Here is a 24,675-nt window from a genome sequence, read left to right on the forward strand (position 1 = left end):
CACTTTCATCATCAAATTTTAAATTCTTATGGAAGCTTGAAATACACGATAATACTAATATTGATAACATCTTCAATAATTATATAAACATGTTTCCAACACAAAATATGTCTTAGTTCGGCTAAATCAATGTTATGACCGTTCTTTGGATAAATGTTTTCACTAATTTTTATTTTTTTTTAATTTCACAGTTGGAAGAATAAAGATAAAAAGATTGATAAAAAAAAGTAAGAAAAAAAGAGAGGTAAAAATAGAGGAAGACAAAATAAACGATACATGTTAGGAATAAAAAAACAAGAAATATTAAAAAATCTAATTTTTTTAATGAAAAAATTATTAAGACCTTTTAAAAAGTGTACAAATTTAAAAAAAAAAATTATTTTTAAACACTACTTAATTAGGCTTCATAATTAAAATTAAAATGAAAATTTTGTTAAAATATTTAAACTTGACACCTTTTTGCCTTTTAGTAAAAAGATGTATGCGGTTTAGTCTTTGGGCGTTGCCTCCTGTTTCGAGGAAGAGGAAGAGGTTCGGTGGAGATGCAGAGCCTCAATCTATGGGCGAACCCTCATCCATGGACTTTTGTGGGGCGTTCAGCATCTCCCACTCTGAATGTTGTCTATGCTATTCCCCCAACTCCTTCTTCACTTCGCTACCATTGCTCTCTAACTCAACATCCTCTCAGGTGCTCTTTCATAACCACACGCACCCACATCCCTATCTCTTGTACTAATTAACACGCAATTCTTGTTGCCTTAGGTGCGCAGTGCTCGGTGCTGGATTCGCTGGCCTATCAGTTGTTTGGCATTTGTTGAAGGTTCGTGTTTTAATTCCATTCCTTTTTCTTTAACTACTATTAATATATGCCCCCTTCTTTATGGATGCTAACATAATGTATTAATATGTGCCTTCTTTATGGCATTTGTTGAAATTGTCTGTCAGCAACTGATTTTATTTCATTTTATCTTTTTTGGTGAAAATTAACGTTGCAGCAAAGTCCTAAGGACATGAATCTAAGAATTGATATATATGATGAAGTGGGCATTGGGGGTGGCGCTTCTGGAATATCTGGTGGTCTTCTTCACCCTTATTCCCCAAAAGGTATATAGCTGTGTTGAGTTATTTCATCTTTTCCTTTAAAATCTGCTGATGGATGAATGCCAATGTAGTTAAGCTTCTCTGGGAGGGTGCACAGTGTTGGAAAGAGAGCATAAAGCTTTTGAGAGTTGCTGAAGAAGCTAGTGTCTCCATGGACTGCAAAACTGGAGAATCTGCTGATGATATGAAAGCTTTTGCGGTTCACAGAAGGTTCTCTAGTTTGTTTTCCTTTCAGAAATGAAGATTGTCTCCCCCTTCCCCCACCCCTAACTCTTGCAAAAAAAATTATTCTCCTTTTGAACACTCATATATTCTGTGCTTTTTGCATTTTATGCTCTCCGTTGGAATCTTAGAGTTGCTTTACATTGCTGATGATCAGCTGACTTCAGGGGCATCTTAAGACCGGCAACGGATATGAAGAATATGATCAAGTTAACTGATGTAATCTCTGATTTAATAGGTTTCTGAAATATTGGTTATTAGACTTGGGTTCTGTACTGATATAGTCTCCCTTTATGTGATTAGAATGTCAAGACTTGTCTTCCTAGCTGCAGAGTAATAACACTCAATGATGAAGAGGCTCAAAGTCTCTTACCTGGTGTATGCCTACCATTCAACAAAGCTTTCTATATGCCTGAAGCTCTAAATATCCATTCTCAACAATATCTTCAGGTTTGGATGAGTAATGCAAAAGTTTTTCTATTGTTTAATGTCTACTTCTTTCTTTCTCCTAGTTTGCTTTCATTCATTTTGATAATTCTATTAGGCACTTTTCCAAGCATGTGAAAATTTGGTGAAAGAATCCTCCACTTTTAATTCAGGACAGAAACAGCTTAGTTTACACAAAGCATCTGTCGATAGACTTTCTGAGTTTGAAGGTATTATTGCATTGCCATACTTTTGGTCTTTTGTAATTTTATTCAATGTGTTGCCCTTCTATTGTCAACCCTCCAAAGTTTTCTAACGTCTGACTCCATTTGCTTTTTTCTTTAAATTAAATGAATGTAACAAATTAAATTTAGCAATTTTATTCAAGAAAATGAAGCTCAATAAAGAACGAGCAATCATAAATTATAAAAAACATGAATTTGTGCACTTTCCAAACAGTCTTTCTACTTCACCAAAGTCTAACTCTGAAGATTGATTATTATGGACTAACCAACTTAGATTATATTGGTAAATTAGTCAAACCATAAGGAAAAAGGCTTCTAACACAAAGGATGATTGTATTAATATTGGGCGAACTTTGAATATGTAAATGTTGAATCCTAAGATGACTGTAACACGAGAAAAGTAATGAAAGCTTTTATAGAGAGTAAGTTTAGGCAGTATAAAATTATTGCAATATTCACACACATACATAGAGGATGTATCATCACTATCATGTGAGAATGACTTCCTTATATAAATGAGAACAACTATTTTTAGTCCCATAGATTAAAATGAATGACTGAGATTAAAAGATCAACAGTCATGTGACTCTTTTTCTCGCCAAACATCCATCTTCTTCCACAGGCCCTTCCAGCCACACTCACATTGTGAAGCTGAACTCCATGCCTCAACTTGCTTGAGCCACTTCATCAATGAATTAGATTGGCAAACTACAGAGAAGAGGATCCGTCAGCATACCCTGCCTGATATTTGACATTTTTCAGTGGAGACAAAATGGGAATTGTAAATTCTTTAGCTGATGAGTACCTTTAGTTGAATATATAAGTGGCAGTTACAATTAGAGTGCTGCATCATATAACTAATATCAGTGTAGGATACTAGAAATAATATAAAAAAAATTGAATATTTAAAAAGTACTATTAACATTGTATTGAAAAATCTACAAAAGCGAATTTAGTATCGATACATTGTATTCAACTTCACACACACACACATATTTTGTGATAGGTTTTGTTTCTCTGTCATGTACCTACATCTGGCAGAGCTTTTCATTGTTCAAGACTATGGTTTAATATCCTTGATGTCTCATGTGTCACATACACTGGAAAAATGAAGGTTAAGGTTCTCACTTTTAAATGTTATTCACACAAACAGCTTTGAAATATTTTTGCTTGCTTTTTCTGTGATAGATTTAGTTTGTATGTCATGAGCATACTTCTGCAGAGCTTTTCATTGTTCAAGACTAAGATTTAATATCTTTCATGCCTCAGGGGAATATGATGCAGTCATTGTATGCCTAGGTGCCAAGGTGAACATGCTTCCTGAGATCTCTGGGAGGCTTCCTTTGAGAACCTGTAGGGGTGTAATTGTACACCTGGAATTGCCTGATGATACGAAGTAAAGTTTTAATGTTTTGCGTCGCATATGCATTCATCTTAAAAAACGTATATTTTGGTATAATGATGTCTCATGTTATGACTATTTAGCTGTATTTTGCTTCAAGAGCATTATTTTCTAGGAAAGAGCCTTCCATGGCATATGGCAGGTGGAGATAGAATTAGTTAATACATTGATTTATATACATGGAAGAGAGACTAACTAATCTAATTATCAACTTCACCAACGAACTACTTTCTAACTAAATCTAATTATCTTCAACAATATGCTATTGAATTGCTTCAATGTCATATTCCATGTATTTGATATTTTCTGCAATTGTCTTCCAGAGGTTATCCTGAAAATGGGCCGTCTATATTATCAGATGCATGGATTTCTGTTCAGGGCCCTCGCAGTCTGAATCTGGGCTCAACTTGGGAGTGGAAATCCATAAATTCATCACGAAATGTTTCAACTGATGAAGCTTCAGAAGCTCTTCTACAGCTTTTACCAAAGGCATCTTCCGTTTATCCGGGAATAAAGGATTGGGTTTTCAATGGAGCAAGAGCTGGTCTAAGGGCAATGCCTCCACTCACGCCGCTTGGATCACTTCCACTTTTGGGTTGTATCAACGATATCATAGGCGGAAATCATACTTGTAAGTATTGGTTATTTGGAGGACTAGGCTCAAGAGGATTGTTATACCATGGTTGGCTTGGTAATTTGATGGCACACGCTGTGCTTTCCTGTAATGAAGAAGTAATTTCATCCGAATTGACATCTTGGAAAGCGTCTAAACCCAAATTTTAGCGTTGTTTATACATTATAACATTGTTGAGTTTAGAAAATAATTTTTTTCCTGTGCTTTGAATCTTAGATAACTTTACTATGTGATGCGTAAGGAAAGTAACAAATTATTGGTTGTATATATATGTTGAATTTCACGCTGACATCAAACAGTCTAAGACAACTGGAGTGTTTGAAATCCTCCAATATGCAGGCAGTTGTCCAATTTCCACATCGATAAAGTGTAACGGATAGAATAAGTAGGAGAAATATGAATAAGACAAGCTTTGGTGAACATACGATAATTCAATAGATGGTAATAGAAATTATAAATAAATGATAAACTTTTCCTCTTTTTGAAAATTTTTTCCTTTTTAAGTTTAGAAAATGTGTCTTAATAGGTATAAGTTTCAAGCATTCATAATAGGTTGATTACATTAGTTTTACATGACAGATTATTTAACTTTACTTTTTTATTTTTCGTTAGGTCTGAACTTTACTAGCATGGTATTTATACTTGTTTCTTTGTCACGAGTTTTTTCTTTAAACACTTTAAAGATATGGTATAACTTTTTTTTCTTTTCGTTTATTTGATTTCTATATAACTCATGTATTTTGAAAGAATTGAGTAGTTCTTCAAGATTTATGGTTTAAAGAATCTTCATATTATTTTTTTCAATGATGTACTCATTTTGAAAAACTTTCAAACTATTGAGAATAGTCAAAAAAAAATTTTTTATCATCTCACGAATAGTTTCACCTTTGTTCATCTTGAATGAGTTATTTTACGAATCAATGTGTCAATTTTGATTTGTCTAACATTGCTTATTCCTTCACGAGTGGTCCTTGTCATTTATGTTTTAATCTTTGTTAGCAATATTATAATAATAATGCTTAAAATGTAACAAAACATTCGTACATAAACTAAAAATAAGTTTTTTTTAAAGTATAGGAATTAATTTATAAACAAATATTAATTATAGAGATTAAATAAATACTTTAAGCAGAAATTAAAAATATGGTAGACTTATCTATACAAAATTTAAAAGAAAGTACTAAATAAAAGAATTGTGAATGTTTGAAATATTTATGTCAAAGATCATCATGGTTTAAGATAATACATATTTATTAATATAGAATTTATTGATTTGATGAATACATAGATCAATAAAAAAAAAAAATTATTATAATTAATAAAATAATAAGAATAATTCACTTATGCTAGACTTTTTACTACGATTAAAAAAAATATCTGTCTTGAATAAATATATCTAATTTATAGATAAAATATCATAAAAAATTAATTAACGAGATTTTGAGTTGATACTTATGATAAATTAGTTACAAATTTATTTATATAATAAAATTAACTCTCTAAAATTTTAAATAATGATATAATTTTACATATCAAATATAGTAAAAATTTTATTTTTTATAAAAAATAATTTTTAAAGATTTGATAGAGGTTGATATATCATATAAAAAATATATTACATATAAATTAAGATATTTACATAATAAAAATTTGTAATAACAATGCTAATGTTGATATTTTATTATTCCTCTGAATATAAAATAAAAAGTAAAAATATAGAATTAAATAAAAAAAGTTATTCATCAAGAATAAAAAGTTATGAAAATAATATTGAGTTATAATACAATTGTTTACTCAATTAAGTTTAATGTATTGTGTTCTTTTAAAATTTTGACTGGTTAAAATATAAATTTTATTCATATGTTTAAAATGTATACAAATTAGTCTCTACACTTAAAAAAATTGTTTTATTCCTTTTATAAATATATTGTTATGTTTTTTATCCTTTTATTGTTAACTATAATATAATAACAAGGATCAAAACATAACAAAACATTTGATTAGGAATTAAAACATATTTTTTAAGTATAAAAAATAAATTGTAAATAATAATTAATTGTAAAAATTAAATGTATATTTTAGATACCTAACCTAGCTGATTCAGCACGTCTTTCGGCCTGCTCAGCAATTTCAGAATGTTAATGGTTACTACTTCTGTGGGATCCATGAGCTTGAAGACCATGCATCGTACGCTGAGGCGCTGCCCATTAGGCCTTCCTCTCTCCCTTGCCGTAGTCCTTCGTTGTTGTGAAAGCAGTCTACATCAACAGACATTATGATAATTGAGCAAAGACAGAACTTGGATTTAAAAAAAAAAACTTAGATCATGAATTTGTAGAATATCAATCATTTTCTTAATCTGTATACAATGTTTTAAACGTCAAAGAAAAAAACAAAATTGATATTGTTTAATTTGTGAACTTGAAGTTCATTTTCCCTAAAAGAAATGTCATAAATAAAAAAATATTTAGAAATGGGTAGTAATTAGATTGTTGTAAACCTTGTTTTGGAGTATATTGTCTCAAGCACAGGCAGTGAGTCCCAAGCGAATTAAAAATTTAAGGATGTCAAGAGGGATGTAAGTAATAATGCTGTAGATCCATATCACTCCTGCCCAACCCCATCCAACTCCATTGATTCTGGCAAAGTCCCAGTGTGCATACACAGCAATGATAGTGGCCACCTAAGTTGACCATTTGCAAGGTTAAACCCATTTGCTTTTTTACATTGAAGACAAATTTTCAAAGAAAAAATAAAATGTTTAATAGAAGAAAACTAACCAACTGTGCAGCAACAAAGGCTCCACAAAGCATGGTGCCAGGGCGTTCAATATATGACCAGCTTCTTGATCTGGTCACAAAGATGAGTGCTTGACTAATGATACTCACTTGAAGATAAAGAGCTGAGTTCAGCTGCTCCTCACTTTCTGCAATTGACCTGACACCAAAAGTTCTCTAGAAAAAGGAGAGAAAACACACTTTCATGTCATCATTCTATAATGGTTTCTGTTTTTAGTTGCATCAAATGGACAACTTATAAACAGTTCTTTAGGTGCTTTTAGTACTATTTACAGTAACTCACAATAGCATTAAATGTGCACATTTTACCAAATTAAAAACTCTAATTTTAATTGATAAACAACATTAAATGTGGACATTTAATCAAATAGAAACTCTAGTTTGTAAAGGAAACTAAAAACACCTAAAGAACTGCACCTAACTTTTGTTACTTAATTTGGGTTGTGTTACTTACAGAGAAGAAATCGGTGTCATGAATAGCATAGAAGAAGACTGCGGTCATGATAGCCATGTATGCTCCAAGAACAATTCCAGTTGCAAAGATTTCCTTGAGCTTCCATGAGTCAGGCACAGGAGATGGCTTCACCCTATCCTTGGAGATAGTCATGATGGTTCCATCATTCAAGATGGCAATGATTAGAACCATGAAAGGTGAGAAGTCAAACTTCCATATTAGAGCAACAAGCAAGAATCCGAATACAATACGGATTGTGATGGAAACAGCATAGATTGTGTAGTTCTTCATTCTTTGGAAGATGGCTCTGCTTGTCAACACAGCACTCACAATCACACTGAGTCCTGGCTCTGTCAAGACAATGTCTGAGGCACTCCTTGCTGCATCAGTTGCATCAGCCACTGCAATGCCAATGTCTGCTTTCTTCAGTGCTGGTGCATCATTCACACCATCTCCAGTCATTCCACAAATGTGCTTTCTATCCTGCAACCTCTTCACGATCTCATACTTGTGCTCTATACATGTAAAAATACTTATCAGTTTTTGTTTGTTAGACTTGTGTATTTCTCTTTCTGGAGTTTCACCTAAGTAACGTGTGTTGAACTTTAATGTCAATATTGTGTGGATTATGGACGTGGAATTCCATCTTTGATTGAAGAATACATCCAAAACCATCTATGCTATTGCATATAAGTTTTATTTTTATATATTTTTTTTTTGTTGTGATTAAAGTTTTTTATAAACAGTTGCAATATCAAGGTTTTAAGAATCTCTACTAGGGAATTTTATTAAATTGCAGGACAATATACAATAGCCACTATTGCAATCATAATATAAAATCATGGTTACTATGTTTAGCATAAAAAAAACTTAAGTAATTACCAGGGAAGACTCCAGCAAATCCATCAGCCTTCTCTATGAGTTCATCAATAGGGACTGATGCAATGGTTGCATCCTTGCTTTCACCAAGGAGAGAGGATGAAGGGTACATGTTGGTGCCCATTCCAAGCCTGCGTCCAGTTTCTTTCCCAATGGCCAATTGATCACCAGTGATCATTTTAACACTGACACCAAGTTCAAGAGCACGCCGAATAGTCTCAGCACTATCGTGCCTTGGAGGGTCAAAGAGAGGTAGCAAACCTAAGAATTCCCATGCTTCTCCTGCACTCTCCTTGCTCTTTTCTGACACAGTCTATCAACAAATATAATACACTTTAAACGTTAGAATTTTCCTTATTTTTATTCAGTTTAAATATAGTTTTAGTCTTGTGCTTTCAAGTTTTCGTAAATTTGTTATTTTGTTCCTTATATTTGTTTAACTTAAATGTTTTGATCCTTCTTATTGACATGATCATACAAAAAATTAATATATGACATTTGTTTGTTAATCATGTCACTATTTAGCATTCAATTGACACTAAATAAAAAAAATTAAAAACTCATAAAAAATACAAGAACTAAAATAAATTTAAGCAGATATTTCCGGTAATGACTTTGATTACTCACCTGGCGAGTAACACCCAAGGAACGCAAACCACGATCAGCAAATTCATCAATGACCTTGTGAGCCTTTTTCAAAACCTCTCCCTTGAGGCCACAAAGATCAATAATCTGATGTATATAAATGGATAATTAGATAACAGTATTTATTTAAAGTATAAATATTTCATTGGTAGTTATAATGTTGTGTATTTCACATATCTTAACAATATATAAAGCCTTACTTGCTCAGGAGCACCTTTGCTGCTTCTGTGCCAGTTACCATTGCTATCAATATAGGTAATAGCAGTGCGCTTATCCACAGGATTAAAAGGCAAGAAATGCACCTCGGTGAGTCCTGCTCTTGCCTGAGACATCATAATAGAAGCCAATTACAATGATAAGCCACTTAGTTTGCATACTTCAATATTTCATGTTGACAAAATCTTTGTTTTATAAAAAAAAAGTGTGAATCATGGTACCTCCTTAGGGTCACCCAGCATTCCAACAATTGATGCATCAATGGCATCCTGATTTTCAGTTCTCGAAGCCTTGGCCGCATACAAGACAAGGGTGTCCTTATCTATTCCAGTGGGGAACACCTGGTTTTGCAAGATGTCCATTGTTAAAACGAAGGAAGCTTTAATTTTGGTGCAATTACATCTTCGCACTCGTTTTTGTTTTCTAATCCAATACTAAGACACATAATAATATTGTTGTTATGTTACATAAAATCCATACCTTAATAATTGTTATGAAAAATTTATTTATTAGTGAAAATTTACTATCCTCTAACTTTCACACTGAATACACACGATAAAACATGTATTCAGTTTATATTAATTAATTTTATAATTATTGGTGATATATAAAGTTATTTGTGTTGATAAAATTATTTTTTGTATAATTTCAAATGATTAATTCTTACAATATAATACCCCACACGTGATTTTTAATTTAGACAATACAAGTAAGACTATATTTAACACTCCATCTAAGTTTTTTATACTTTTGATTAATTTATTATTGATAATTGTTTTTAATTGAATTAACTTTTAATATTCAAATTTCAACACTTTTTTATTTTTATTAAAAAACTATCCAGTAAAATAATTTAACATCAATTAAATATTTAAATTTATAAAAACTGGGTATTCTATATTTTATTGAATTTTGGGGAAATAAAATATTGTATGTCAGTGACAAACCTCAATCAAGTTTTTGTCGACAGTAAGCTTATTAAGGGTGAGGGTTCCAGTTTTGTCACTGCAAAGAACATCCATCCCAGCCATTTCTTCAATGGCTGTCATCCTCTTGGTGATGGCACCTTGCTCAGACAAGCGGTGAGACCCAATAGCCATTGTCACAGACAAAACAGTTGGCATGGCAATTGGGATACCTCCAATAAGAAGCACCAACAAATTATCAATTCCATCTCTATAAGACCTCCGTTGGATGGGGTACATCACAATTATCTCAATCACCATCCCCGCAGCAATTGAGCAGATACAGAAGTTACCAATGGATGTTAGCACCTAAAACATAACCCCAAAAATAATTGTCAAAAGTTGGATTCTTTTAGAGTGTATTTGTTATTACTCTTTAAGTTTTTATAGTCTATGCTTAAAAGTATCATACTTAGTTTAGGTAAACTTTTACGCAATATTTTATAAGAAAAAAAATCAGTATAACATATGCATAAAAAATGCCGATAATCATTTTCCATTAACTCAATTTGAAACTATAAAGATTAAAAATTTAGAAGCATCAAGTTTAAAGATATGATAGTATACTTTTTGGAAGTGGCCAACATTGTTGGTGCTGTCTACAAGGTGTGCAGCTTTACCAAAGAAGGTGTGGACACCAGTAGCAATGACAACAGCTTCAATCTCACCCTGTTTGCAAGTGGAACCAGAGAAAACTTCCTCACCAGGGTTCCTTGTGACTGGCAAGGACTCACCAGTGAGGGCAGATTGGTCAATTTTGAGAGGATCTCCTTCCAAGAGACGAGCATCAGCAGGGACAATATCTCCCAATTTTATGCTAATCACATCTCCTGGGACCAAAATTGATGCATCTTGCTCACTCCATTTTCCATCCCTCAACACCTACAACATTAGATAGTCTGAAAACTATGTAGTAGAGAAATTTTCCTCAACATGGCAAATTTTACATGACTGAAAAAATTAAATGTGCTGCTACCTTGGTTTTGGGTGCAAGACCAGCCATCAAAGCTGCTGCAGCGTTTCCTGCATTGTTTTCCTCAATGAAACTAATAGTTGAGTTGATAATAAGCAACACTACAATTCCAGTGAAATCTTGCCAATCCGGTGGCTTGCCCTGTCACATTTAGCAGCTTTTGTCAGAGACTAAAATATATCAGGCACAACAGAAGGACATAAATATAATTAAGATTCGAGACATACAATGTTTAAAATTAATAAAATTTGTTTTCAAATCTTAAATCAGAATAGAGGATTGATGTTTTAAAAATGAGCATGTCGTTGTAAATATATTAAAATGATACAGTATATTTAATTATTATGATATTCATATTATAATAATAAAATAAATTGTATCATTTTAATATTCAAAGTTTTGTAGTATTTATCCATGACATGATATGATTATTGTTTTAAGAATTTAATTTAAATACATTGCAGTGTAAATATTTTTTATATTGTCATTTTATTATAAATTGTGATAACAACAACAATCATTTATTTTTATAATAATTAATATAAAAATTATATCTATAATATATTTTAATTGATTAACAATATAATTTTTTTATATATATTTAAAGTATAATAAAACCGATCTCTTATTTTTTAAAAATGGATTGATCGGAGAACAACACAACAATCTCAAGAGACATTAGATGAGAGAATTGTAATTACCCCACCATTAGCCAATACAATGGCCATGACAGCTGCTGCCTCCATAACCCATGATAGTGGATTCCACATAAAACCTAAGAACTTAAGGAACTTGCATTCCTTTTTCTCCTCTAACTTGTTAGGGCCAAAAATCTTGAACCTTTTCTCTCCTTCGGCCGTTGTCAGACCCTCTTTGGTACATTTTAGCTTCTCGAAGACCTCTTCAACGGGAATGTTTTCCTACACATATACAATGAATTAACAGCATGCCATGGAAAGGGAAGAACAAGGCTAATATATTGTAAACTGAAACAAACAAGTGGTGGTATTTATTATTGTTATAATAGATGAAGAGTATAATAAGAGGTTAAATTACTAATTTTTTTCATTACTGTGCAAAATCTTAATCATCAAACGATATATAACGGAGTTTCCTCCATAATATTCTTACTCAATTCTAATAGGATTGTATTTAAAATACGAAGAGAAGAGTATTATACTTACAAGATCAATATTCTCCTTCGTGAGGCCATCAAAAGAGATTTCCGAAGCCATGATGAAGGAAAGAAGGGTTTAAAATATTCAGCTCTTTCCTTCTTTTTTATTTTTTTAAATTTTATTTATCTGTCTACTTTCAGACGCTCTCTAAGCTCCTACTACCTACCCATAGGCAGGTCGAAAGAAACTGAGAACGAAGAAACCAGACAGTAGAAAAGAGAGATAATTTAAATATATAATTACAAGCCACCCTAAGGTGTGGCAGCAACCATTGTCTTGGTTTCCCTTCCATTTTATAGTGATGGAGGAGACACAAATGAGAGAACCTGTGATTGCCCATGTAATGCTGTAATTGTTGACCACTTGCGTGTTTGTTCGTGTTCCTCGGCGTTTGTCTATTATGGGTTGCTTGCTTTTTGTGGCTTACCAAAGTCCTCTGTTGTCTTTGGAGTCTTAAAATTTACGTAGTATGAGTTTCACCGGGTTGTTCAATGAAACTCAAATATATATCTCTCTGGTCCAAATAAAGATGATGCAAACCCATTTGATTAAAATATGCAAATTCAGTCTTAACCTTTGTTTTCTCATGACCAAAAACAAAACTTTTGTTTTCATTTATATTCATTTGTCTCTACACGTGAGGCTCTCTTGCCTATTTTCAGTAGTAACTAGACCTAATGCGGGAAATCCTGAACAAAAAATCTTTTAGAATTAACTTTGTCATAATTTATTAAAACACAATAATAAAATATAGATGTGATTAAAAATAATTAATTAATATACAAAAGACAATAAAATTTTGACAAATAAAAAAATATACTTTTAATCCTTTTTACAAGAAATAGCAATAAATAATTTTTATCTTAATTATAAGAAATAAAGACTATTTTTTGATGCATTAACTGCTAGATTATCTTTACAACACTTATCTATTCTTCGTATAAGTAAATATATTCAGTAATTTAATAAATAAGTCACCAATTTGGCCTTTAATATTATGCATATTTTTTAAATATAATTTAATTTTATAATGTATAATTATTTTTTATTATTCTTGATAAATTAGGTATTTGTTTTTTTTTATAAAAATTAATTACAGGAAGTAAATGTTAACAGTTATGCAACAATGAAATAAAATGACAAATGAAAGTGAGATGGAAATACCAAAACCAATAAATAGAAGAACAGAACATAATAAGTTTTTACTATTAGTTAATAAGTCACCAATAAGTTTTTCTTTAAGCTTTTACTATTAATTAAATTACTTTGAGTTTGTTCAATATGCCTATAATAGGTTTGGTTAGTTACAATTAAATTGATTTCTATCAAAAAAGAAGTTATTTAAAATGCTTGGAGCAATTTGGTTTGCTTAGGTTTGATTGAATTAGGATTTTTAATGTTTTGTGAACAGCCAGTTAGTAGTTATGCAATGGTAGCTAGTTCTAACATTCTCCAGTGGAACACAGTACGCAGATACTCTTTGTTGTTGTTTTATACTTTTAACAGTTGATAGTGTTTGTGGCGATCGTGATTGTAGTTAATCGTAATCTAAACAATTCAAACTTAAAAGAGTATGAAAAATTGTGGTTGTAATTTTAGACTCGTCATCAGTTTTAATTAATTTTAAAAAATATTTTTTTAAAAATTATAAATTAGTCTAAAACAAAAAGTTGAGTCCTAAAATCGATTGTGCATGTTGGAAATGGTGGAGACTAAACTCCACGGCGTCCTTAATGGTTATTTAAAATTAATTATACGAATTAATTTAAACATACTAATTTATCCCATCAAAATAAATAATAAAAAGAATAAAGCAAGAAATTAAACCTTCACGCAGAGAGAATAAGAACAAATATAAGGAATTACATTAGAAATATTATAAATTCATGAACTAAATATTTTAAAACAATAATAAAACATCAGTTAATTATTTATAAATTAAATGCGATGGACAAGACTAGTGTTTTAATTTTAGAAAAATGAATTAATAGTTTTAAAATAGTCTTACTATCGTTTCCCATTGATTCTAAAATCATAAAGCATGCTTCATCAAGCGGCAACTGACCCTATTGCCAGCTTAAACTGAAGATGTAAACCAATCTATATACCGTAGGCACGCCAGTGTAGCAGTTAATCTCACAATTGCTAAGCACGCCATAATACAAGTCACAGTTTCATCATAGTTGAAGAATCTGATTCAGATATTGACCAATTCAAATGTGAAATAAAAAGAAGGCAACAAATAAAAACTAACATCACAGTTTCACAGCAATAGCGAAAAAAAGGTTATGGAAACGCTCTTGAAAGATCCCTCTTGAGTGAGCATGACCAAATCTACAACATTTCCAAATCTCTCTGAACATTCTAAAGAACCAAAAGGTTTAAAATCCGAGTTTAGTGCGGCGCCAGTGCCTGCGCTTGGCGTTGTACCTGATGGTGTTGTCGGTCCTCATTCGGATCCAGTAAGGAATGGGTCTGTTCTGCCTCATCTTCTTCGCCAGCTTCTTCTTTATCCTGAAGGTCTTGTGGGAAGGCTATACCAAATCAAAACAGAACGTGTCATAATAAACAACGATTCAAATAACCATTCACACTGTGTCAATGAACAGAGATTCTTTCTTACCATTTTCGCTGCTGATTCTCGAACAAAGCTCAGAGCAGGTTCAACAGCTTCTCAATCAAACCCTACTCAGCCGAAGTCACCAACTTCTGAATCTTTTACCAACACGCTCGTGGGATATTGGGCCTGAGGCCCATCAAACCATTGGGCTACATTTTGTCCATTATTAGTGATGCAAATTAATAAACAATTTTGGGGGTTGCTTTTCTGATATAATTTTGATCGTTGAAAACATAACTTCTTTTCTGATATAATTTTAATCTTTGCAAATATAAATTCTTTTCTGATAAATATTTCCATTATAAAGCTTAACATGAAAGATTATCAAAATTTAATTACACGTTCCTCGAAAAACATTAATATTAAATAAAAATATTGCGTTTTTTCCAATTTTAATTTTGTCTCGTTAATAATATTTTTTTAATGATATTAATAATATAATTTTTTAATATATATATATATATATATATATCAAAACATAGTTAAAATTCTAATCATATTTTAGTTAATAACCTTAAATTATTTAAGTTAAATTTTTTCTTGCTTTTATTATATCGGGTGCCTCACTAGTCAATGTTAATTTAACATATTTGTAAACCTGCGCTAAATATATTTGTCAAAAGATAATATATAGAAAAAATTGAATTTTAGAATTATAAAGAAATAAGACCTTTAGCAATGAATTTTTTTTCTTAATTTAAACAATAGTATTTTAAAAATTCTCATTGAGTTGTACAATTTTTCCTGACTATTTAACTTTATTATTTTAATAAAAATAAAGAATTATTATTTGATTTATATATTTAAAAATAATTTAATTGAAATTTAAATCTCAATATATTTTATCAAATAAAAAATCCTTAATTTTTAAACAAATCAAAATTTAAAATCATGATAATCTTAATCAATCTTACGTAATTTTAAATTTTGAAATACCATATATTGATTTTAAGAATTTGTTTCTACAATTTTTTCTCAATTTTAAAACTTTTTTTTTATAATTTGATAAAATATCTGATATCAATAATAAAAATAGTAAATGTTCACTTTAATTTACTTTTATTCACAAGAGTATTATCATTTAAATTTAAAATTAGGGGCCCAATAGTTTCCTTTCTGGGTGTAACAAACAAAGGGGTAAAAATGGCAGAGTGACATAAATAGCATTATTTTTCAAAAAGAAGAATTTAAAAGACAGTGACAGAGAAGAGTTTGGCGCTTCATACCGTTCCATGCCGCGGGATTTCCATTTGCTAAGATATAAATGAAGCAGCGATATTTCCATTTCCGAAGACACAAATACAAGAGAGAGTTTGGTGCTTTGCTATTTCCTCTTCGGTGACCATTTTCATCCCTTCATCCATCGAACCATTTTCCCTCCAAAGATGCCTCGCCGCAAAGAAACACCAACCAGATCAATCCTTCCTTCTCAGTCTCGTTCCGGTACTTCTTCTTCTTGTCGCCTTCCCGCCAAAACCATAAGAGATTTCGAAATTAGTACTAATTATTAATAAACTAAAATGTGTTGTTAATGCAAATATTCTGATTTTCTTTTTCATTCTTGCCATATATTTCTTCTTGTTTACTCAGCGTCAAAGAAAACAGCATCAAACCATGTGGATCCGATTGATCGCTTATTTCAATCATACGCAAATATGTCATCCGGCATGATTGAGTAAGTGACCATAACATGTTGCAATCATCTATGCTTTTGCTATTCATATATAGTTGCGTGTTTGGATTCATGTGGAAACCATAACCTCTATATATTTTACATGACTCTCAAGATAATTCCAAACCCACATTGAGGGATTATAGGGTTGAATTGTGGCAGGAAAGATAAGGCCTTCTTTGCTTTTAATATGATTCCGCAATTAATGCAGCACTGACTTATGAATATTTTTGCGTTTTATCTTATTTACTTGCCCATACGGAGAATAATACAATAGCTTAACGTATTGAACGAGGCTCAAAGCAAAATCAACAGGATATAATTTTTTATGACACCCAAAGAAAGTTATTTCAGACGTTCATAAGGTTTAATAATAATCATATTTCAATTATTTTTCTTTTTTTTTTTTTGGGTGATATTATGATGAGTATAATATTATATATAATTTTTATTAAGAATTATCCATTAATAAATTACGATTTCAAGATTTATTTTTACATTTTGTATAATTTAATAAACTTATAGTTTATCGAAAATGAACAAACCAAACACATTTTTACTATTTTCTATTTTTAAAAGCAGGAAATTAGGTGCCAAAGTAAACATGTTTTCTATTTTCAAAAATTATGAAAATGAAAACAATTTTAGGAAATTGAAAATAAAATATTAAAATAGAAAATATTTTCTTTGCCCAGCCTAATTAATTAAGTGCTTGGATTGTTGGAATAGGCATCACTGAGCAAATGCTCATGTATGCGTGTTTGATAAAGCAATTCTGTTAGGCGTCACGTTTACTTCTGGTAATGTCCATATAACATGGCTATCTATTTCTGCATATCAGGAATATCAATTTGGATGATGTTAAACGGGTGGTGTGTTTATAAGTGGATATCTGTTTGTTCTTTTTTTTTTCTCTCCTCTCTTGTGACATGATGGACAATAGTAAAAGAAAATTTTGTTTGTACTGCCTCTCTTATTATTTATAAAAATTAAATATCTAATTCTTCAAGATTAATAAAAAATAATTATAGAAAATTATACTGTATTTTAAAATAATCATATTGATGGAAGTATATATTAAATGAATAAATATATTCATTTAAGTAAGTAGTGAGTATTTCATTAACATAAATCTCATAATAAGTAAGGGTATTAAAAAAATAATAATTAATGTATATAAAAAAAAAATATTTTTTATAATTGGGAAAAAATATTTATAATTATTTTTTATATAAAGGATCCAAGGTAGTAAATTTTTATATGATATCTCATCTCTCTTCCCTTTCTTTGGCCGGGCTAACGATCAAATTGGCAATGTTCTTGAAAACTTTTATCAACTCAAGGATTGGCAATGTACTCGTAAGATATCAACAACAGACATCAATTTGCACTCTGTAAAATGGATGGCTTTTTTCATTTGTGGAAGAAATATGCTTCTTGCTTACAAGAAATACTTACACATTTAGTCAAAGTTGACATCTGTCCAGGATGTAGGTTCATAGTGTGTTCTTTTCTACAAATAAATAATTAATGAAGTGGATGCACCGTTGATGTTATTATCTACAAAATGGATTTTTTTTTCTTTTCTGAAAGAAGTAAAAAACTTCAGAAAACCATAAAGAGATGCATGTTGTGGTCCTGAACTTGCTTTTCCTTCATGTTTAGAGCTTGTTTTTGCCGCCATCCATCCTGTTAAAATAACAGATGTAGTCGCTCTCAACCTTTTGCAATGCACTCATGAAAATTGTCTTTTGATGTATCATGTATCATTACTGAAAATATAATGTTGATCCGAGTCATCTGACTCTTGATATATAATGTTTTATTACTCATTTGGTTGATCAGGCCAGCAGGGATTGAAGCTCTTTGTAAAGATTTGAATGTGCACTATGCAGATATCAGGATACTGATTTTCGCTTGGTATGTATCATATTGTGAATTTCGTTTTCTTTACCTCTATCTAACTTATTTTTAATCTTTGTGATCATATTAGGAAAATGAAAGCTGAAACTCAGGGTTTCATTTCTAAGGTAGGCAGAGCATAACTTTACTTTCATTCTTTTGTTAATAATTTCACTGCTGAATATTGAATTGCACAATACTTATTCATGCATTATTAATTCGTCATCATCAATTCACTGGACACACAAGTATATGAATGGCTTGACACTTTTGATTGAAAATGGTAGAATACCTCAGGATATATTGCGTATATTTAGAGTATTTTTTTTATTATCTTTGAAGATCATCTGTGTCCTTCTCTTCTTCTCACTGACTTTGGGACACCTCCTCCGCGGCAGCCTCATCAGTCATCGTAACGGTGCGCAAGGGTAGAGGAGCTAGTAGGGATGGTGGTCTTAGGACAAGACTGCGTGGCCGGCCTAGGCAAATGCAACTGTCAATTTTAGTACAATAGACCACGTCGGTCACATCTGAAAGGACCTCACCGTCCTTCATCACACAATTATTGAGCCACTGAAGCTCGTACAAATTAAAGAGCTCACTCAAGCATGGTCTTAATAATCATCAACATATCATTCTTTCCACTTAAATCTCGTCTCTCTGAATTACGTACATTATAAAACGTTTATTAACCCGTACGTACATTCCTGTCAACGTGCACTTTTGAAACACTATCATGTCATCCTTAGTTGAGACTTGAGACATTTTGAATTTTATTATCATAATTTATTTAGTTTTTGGATATCATAGTAATTAGTAACCAGTTTTTCTGTAACCATGAATAGGATGAGTGGCGACGAGGCCTTCAATGCCTAGGGGTTGACCCAGTCACAAAATTAGGAAGTAAAATAGCTGGTCTGAAGAAAGAGGTATTTAATTTTTTTTATAAATTAGTGAGTGGATTTATTTTCTTGAATTCTTACTGTGATTAACCATTAACTATTGATGTCCTTCAAGATGATTTTTGGTGCTTCTAAGTTCTGTTTTTTCTTTGTTTTCTTGGTTAGATAATGGCGCCGGAGTCCTTTGAGGATTTTTATTCTTATGCATTTCAATATAACCTAATTGGTAAGTGTGGTATTTATGGTTTTATATTTCAATTATAATTCATATTTGCATGTTATACTGCTGCCTTTCTGTTCTCGCTCATCTCTTTTAAATGTATGCTCTTTCAGATGATAAGCAACGGACTATAGACATTAATTCTGCTTGTGAGCTGTTAAATATTGTTTTGAGACCCGCATTCCCTATTTTAGTCGATTTATTAGTTGACTATCTAAAGGTGGGTAACTGCTTATATCTTGTTTTATAACTTTACTGAATCTATGCTACTGTAGATAATCTAAATGTCAATAAGTGTTTATATATATGTTTTTATTACATTTAATTTATGCTACTCTAGCCTTTTGTGTATCATCTTCTAAGAAGCATATAAAGGTTTGCGTTATTTGGAGATAAAGACTTCCAATGGTATCCCGTTCGCTTACTAAGAATGTCAAAAAATAAAAAATATTTATTGAAATTTGGGATAATTATGAATTTCATGGAACAATTAAAAATAAAAAATATTTATAGTTCTAATATATATATTGTTTAATTGTATTTAATTGTTATTTCACTCCAAACACTACTGACGTTCGTTTATCAATATAGTGATATAAAATATCATTGGAGGATTTCATGGAATTTCTCTAATGTGAAAACATGTGATAGTAAAGTTTCTCCTGATTACAACTGGTGTTTTGCATATCGGTCATGTTTAGGCGATAGATGTTGATAAAAAAAGCCTTCGATTTGATATTTATATTTTGTTTACGTAAATTATTTTCTCAGGGTTTAACTATTTATGTGGCAGATCCAGAAGGACTTTCGGGCTGTAAACAGAGATCAGTGGACTAGTTTCTATCATTTCTTTAAAAAGGTAATAATTTTGTCCTCCTCTTTGCCTTGCAAGTTATTTAAGCAAACGGTGAAAATGGTAGTTTAGTCCTCTGAAGGGAATACCTTGTCCACATTTCCCTTTTTGATATTTTTTTATGAGCACTACTGATTCTATGCGGCAGTAACACCTATTGAAGATAACTCAATGCCCATTGAGTCGGATCAGACTTTTCGATAGTGTTGTGAACTTAGTTTACTTGGTTCCTTCCCCTCCTACAATTAACATTTGGTTTGTTAAATAAACACAAGAAGTTCATCTTAGCTGTTTCCGTATGTGGCCTTAAATATACGCATTATAATGTTAGTATATAGTTATATGGAAATAACAACATTAAAGTGAGAATTGTAAAGTGAGTAAGGGAGGGGTTATTTATCGTTAATTTAAATTGAGTATGTTATAAACATAATCAACCATAAATAAATGATAAATAGCTTCTTATTTTGTCACTTTATACATCTCATTTTAGAGTGGTCAAATCTATAGTGATACACCTGCGTTAATTTTGAAAAGTTCCATGCAGAAAAATGTTTGATCTTTTGTTGCTGCCAGGTAAACTGTGTATACCTTCTGAGTTACGACTCCAGTCAAGGCTGGCCAGTGATCATCGACAATTTTGTTGAATGGTTAAGAAAGAAGGAATAAAGTTTAGTTTTCAAGTCCCTCAAGTAGAATCTCAGTTCAACTTTTATCTACCAACTCCAAGCCAGAATACCGTTTTGGGCGGATTTTGCAGTTGTATAGATTGTTATCGGTATAATGTTTCAGCATTCATTTTGCGAAAGATGTTATTGTGATTGGCCATTTAGTCCTATGTAAGAACTTCTATAGTGCAGAAGTTATCTCATGTTTTAGTGACCTGGAGATGTTGCTAGCAACTCCTTTATTTCCTTTTTTGGCTTGGTTTCTCATTCTTTCAACAGGTGAAAGGTGGGTGAATCGTGAACACCCCTTCACTCTGAGAATATTATAAATAGGTGATATAAATTCGTATATTTTTCTCCTTCTATCTCTATGATTTTAAACTTACTAATTAAGATTCATTGAAAAAAAAAGAGAAAATGTCTCTACATACATAACGATTTTGGTAATAACATTTTCATGCTTTTCTTTTCTGTTTACTAACACTCCTGGCTAGAATTCAACTCGGAATCTGAATGTGGGGAAAATAATAGTGTATTCCTGCACCTAATTTATCCGTTTTCAAGGCTTAAAATCAATCATGAATCTACAACGTAGTTCCTTTTACCAAGTATTATGTTCAAGGCCTTTATATGATTAGATAGGCTGCAAGTAATAGTTGAAAGGTTGGCCACCTACCTTGGTTTTCAAAATCTTTATTGTGCATGTCTTCATTTTCATGACTTGCGAAGTTACTTAATGATTAGTGCCCTTAATTTGGACCGGTTCAGCTCATTTAGATTGATGTATTGTACAATGATATTTTTTGCTTATAAATTTGGGGGCTTATGATGCTAGTCATTTTGTTCTGGCTTGAACCAACAAGACTCCGTTAGTGATTAAACTAAAAGTGTTGGTATAAATATACATCATCAGTGATTTTATCATACACACATCATCACAAAACCAAAATATAAGAGTCTAATTAATTTCCCTATGATTTTCCACAAAGTAAAACAAAATAAAAATTAGCTGTTAGTAGTGTAGCTTATCATTACCATGATCAGATACATCTTTTTCATTCTCTTTTGACATGTTGTGACCTACCACGAGCAAGAACAAAACCTAATGATGTTACCGATCCCACCACGTAACTGGCTATGGTTCCATAGCTCACAGAAATAGGCCATTCCTACAAATTAAGATGAAATATTATGACCTTAATTCTACAAAACAACATAAAGAATGGACTACATTTGAAATGCAATCAGACAAATAATCGATCAATTATATTTATACTGCTATAACAACTTTACAGCTTTTAGGTTTGGCGAAAAAAAGTTAATGTTTCAAAAATAAACAATGCCACACAGATGAATCTGGTATCTTAAACTGTAATTGTTCCACTTTCTACATTTATATATGGTCTATATTTGTTTTAGTAGTCTAGATTCTGGACCAAAAATTAAATGAGAATACAATTACAAAAAGAAAAATGCAATGTTCTCAAAGGGCTACACAGCTGCTGTCTATCACACTGCTGAAAACTTTTCCCTTGCTGAAACAAACCTCAAAAGCATGGTAAGAAGAGTGGTTCTGCTTTCAGAAACAATTGATCATAAACTCTTGAGAAGGAATATAATGAAACATGTGCACTGATTAGACAAGTAAAATAGGATTGATAAAAGCGACAAAAAAAAAAAAATAGTGACAAGTGTACAAAGGATTTTGAAATAACATAACTGGCAAGAAACAAAAGACTAGAAAAGAAGGATTACCTGCCACGGCCTTTCCCAGTCAAGTGGCATTGGCCAAGCCCCAAACCAGGCCCCAATAACTGCTCCATGAGCTGGTAAACAAATTAAGTACTCTACAGATCCATTTGGCCTAAAAGTAGGATACGGATAACAATAATGTAATTAAAACAAATTGGAGTGATCAACATATAGCATTGTATTCTCCAGAACCCCAATAAAAGAAGCTTTACATAACCAAACATGGAAGGGATCAATAAACTATTAGCTAGAAGGAACATACTTTGTCTGCGCAAATATACGTTGCCAGTCAGCCCATGACGAACCAAGAACACATGATGCTGGAACGGTCTGCAATAGCACAAGATATGTGTTTATAAATGTACACAAACATGGGCCTGCAGTTTTAAAAAAATGTCTTTCTCGACAAATGTTGTAAGCTTGTAATTGATTCAGGGAAAAGGAAGAGGATTGATAAGAAACCTCCGAAAATTAATTTCACAAATTAATAATATAGTAGTGGGAGATCTCAATAATTGAAAATCTTCTAAGAAATAAAGATATGTTGGAATTTTGAACTAATATTGCATGTCTGAAATTTCTAATGGTAAAATTCACTGACTATCAATGCAATTTTCAAACAATAAAAACGGAAAAGAATATCGAGACATCCTAGTACAGAATATCAAGTGTTTAAATTGATGCAGAGACAGAGTGTATGTGAGACGAGTCCCACTCAAAAACATCAAAATAATCTCAAAGAAGTTGTAACTGAAAACAAGAGAAAATCGACAAAATAGTCACTCACCGTGAACAATGACATCATAAGAGACCAATTAACAGTCTTGGGAAGATACCTGTCTCAAGTAAATTTGCATAGTCACGATATGCTCTAGTTATGATAGGATCTGATAACACAATGTATATAGTTTGTTATTTCGATATGCATCAAATGTAAAATTAGATAATACCCCATGCTACTCTTATCCTATCTTGTTCTTATCCAACACTCCCATCCTAGGCACCAAACGGACCTTTAATCCTTTTTCTCATACATTTAGAGTTGTAAAGAAAAAACACTGTACTGTATAAACAAACTTATTTCACATACTGAAAGGTAACAGGCGCCCCCAAAGCAATAGCTCCTAATGACATTAATAGTGCCCCTGCAGAGTAATCAGTAATAACAATTAATACTCCACGAAGCAGTTATTAGTAAAATTAAATTTTCACCGGCATTGTTAGTCACTACCATTGCAAGAAAAGAAGTAGCAGAAGAAAAAGCCGAAGTCTGAACTAACCTATAGGCACTCCTAGAATACCTCTTCCAACAGCTCGCAGGTACTGCATAGACGCGAAAACAGAACACGATAAAAACTTAGAATAAGCTAAAATAAAACATAGAATCGCTCGGTTTCTGAGAAATTAAGGAACACACAGTACCGTGCATCGCTGGGGATTCTGTCGATAGCGACTGAAAAGAAGAATCACAATCGGTAGTTCTGTAATCTAAAAGACGCCGGAGAATGAGAGAATGAGAAAGAAAAAGGGGAATTAAGGAACCGAAAAGGGGGTAATAAAAAAATACGGTACCCAAATGATGAATAGTGTGAGAGATGGATCAGTGACAAGGTCGATGGAGTAGACACTGTTTGCGAGCCAGAATGCTAAGGCCAAGCCAAACACGCACAATCCGTTCACTATAAATGCCTCTGAAAGTGAGATTTGGGGTGATGCCTCCATTGTTGAGGCTTTCGCCGTCGTCCTTTTCTCACTGCTTTTCCGGCGATCCATGGAAGAGATCACCGCAACTTCCAATTTCGAATAAAATTTAAGCAGCCAAACTACAGAAGATCTCGCGGTTACGAATGGGCTTGGCCCAATAACACTAACATAAGTGGGCTTATGTCTGGGCTAAGATAACCGTGTTTGGAGGCATGTTTGTCAACAAAATAAATGATAAATTTAT

The 24,675-nt window shown here is 31.9% G+C and overlaps 4 protein-coding genes and 1 pseudogene across 4 annotated transcripts; 2 read left to right on the plus strand and 3 right to left on the minus strand.

Moving 5' to 3' along the window:
* Window positions 1-758: 758 nt before the first annotated feature.
* LOC113852367 lies at window positions 759-12,195 on the minus strand (annotated as a pseudogene).
* Window positions 3,155-4,537, plus strand: LOC113850292. The gene is made up of 2 exons (XM_027480771.1): window positions 3,155-3,390; window positions 3,720-4,537. Exons 1-2 carry the CDS (start codon window positions 3,308-3,310, stop codon window positions 4,177-4,179), a joined length of 543 nt encoding a protein of 180 aa, XP_027336572.1. The 5' UTR covers window positions 3,155-3,307; the 3' UTR covers window positions 4,180-4,537.
* A 2,105-nt stretch (window positions 12,196-14,300) lies between the features above and the next one.
* Window positions 14,301-14,862, minus strand: LOC113852919 (60S ribosomal protein L39). Its single transcript, XM_027483319.1, has 2 exons — window positions 14,762-14,862; window positions 14,301-14,672 (listed from the first exon to the last, which is right to left on the minus strand). Exons 1-2 carry the CDS (start codon window positions 14,762-14,764, stop codon window positions 14,520-14,522), a joined length of 156 nt encoding a protein of 51 aa, XP_027339120.1. The 5' UTR covers window positions 14,765-14,862; the 3' UTR covers window positions 14,301-14,519.
* A 1,281-nt stretch (window positions 14,863-16,143) lies between these two features.
* Window positions 16,144-20,976, plus strand: LOC113852368 (DCN1-like protein 5). Its single transcript, XM_027482594.1, has 9 exons — window positions 16,144-16,201; window positions 16,349-16,433; window positions 18,276-18,350; window positions 18,424-18,460; window positions 19,178-19,261; window positions 19,400-19,460; window positions 19,568-19,674; window positions 20,248-20,313; window positions 20,884-20,976. The coding sequence occupies exons 1-9, from the start codon at window positions 16,144-16,146 to the stop codon at window positions 20,974-20,976; spliced, it is 666 nt and encodes a 221-aa protein (XP_027338395.1).
* A 1,021-nt stretch (window positions 20,977-21,997) lies between these two features.
* On the minus strand, window positions 21,998-24,500 carry LOC113852823 (phosphatidylinositol-glycan biosynthesis class F protein). The gene is made up of 8 exons (XM_027483196.1): window positions 24,300-24,500; window positions 24,150-24,215; window positions 24,008-24,050; window positions 23,818-23,872; window positions 23,515-23,563; window positions 22,990-23,057; window positions 22,731-22,839; window positions 21,998-22,144 (listed from the first exon to the last, which is right to left on the minus strand). The coding sequence occupies exons 1-8, from the start codon at window positions 24,498-24,500 to the stop codon at window positions 22,031-22,033; spliced, it is 705 nt and encodes a 234-aa protein (XP_027338997.1). The 3' UTR covers window positions 21,998-22,030.
* Between the last annotated feature and the right edge of the window lie 175 nt (window positions 24,501-24,675).

This window comes from Abrus precatorius, unplaced genomic scaffold (genome assembly GCF_003935025.1).
Source record: "Abrus precatorius isolate BTA unplaced genomic scaffold, Abrus_2018 Scaffold10, whole genome shotgun sequence".
NCBI classification, from domain to species: Eukaryota; Viridiplantae; Streptophyta; class Magnoliopsida; order Fabales; family Fabaceae; genus Abrus; species Abrus precatorius.

Coding starts and splice junctions, on each gene's coding strand:
- LOC113852368 (XM_027482594.1), top strand. CDS start 16,144: ATGCCTCGCCGCAAAGAAACACCAACCAGATCAATCCTTCCTTCTCAG. Junction 19,675..20,247: donor TATTAGTTGACTATCTAAAG/GTGGGTAACTGC, acceptor TTTATGTGGCAG/ATCCAGAAGGACTTTCGGGC. Junction 20,314..20,883: donor TCTATCATTTCTTTAAAAAG/GTAATAATTTTG, acceptor TGTTGCTGCCAG/GTAAACTGTGTATACCTTCT.
- LOC113850292 (XM_027480771.1), top strand. CDS start 3,308: ATGCTTCCTGAGATCTCTGGGAGGCTTCCTTTGAGAACCTGTAGGGGT. Junction 3,391..3,719: donor GAATTGCCTGATGATACGAA/GTAAAGTTTTAA, acceptor ATTGTCTTCCAG/AGGTTATCCTGAAAATGGGC.
- LOC113852823 (XM_027483196.1), bottom strand. CDS start 24,500: ATGGATCGCCGGAAAAGCAGTGAGAAAAGGACGACGGCGAAAGCCTCA. Junction 23,564..23,817: donor GGGGCGCCTGTTACCTTTCA/GTATGTGAAATA, acceptor TACTTGAGACAG/GTATCTTCCCAAGACTGTTA. Junction 22,840..22,989: donor CGTATATTTGCGCAGACAAA/GTATGTTCCTTC, acceptor TCCTACTTTTAG/GCCAAATGGATCTGTAGAGT.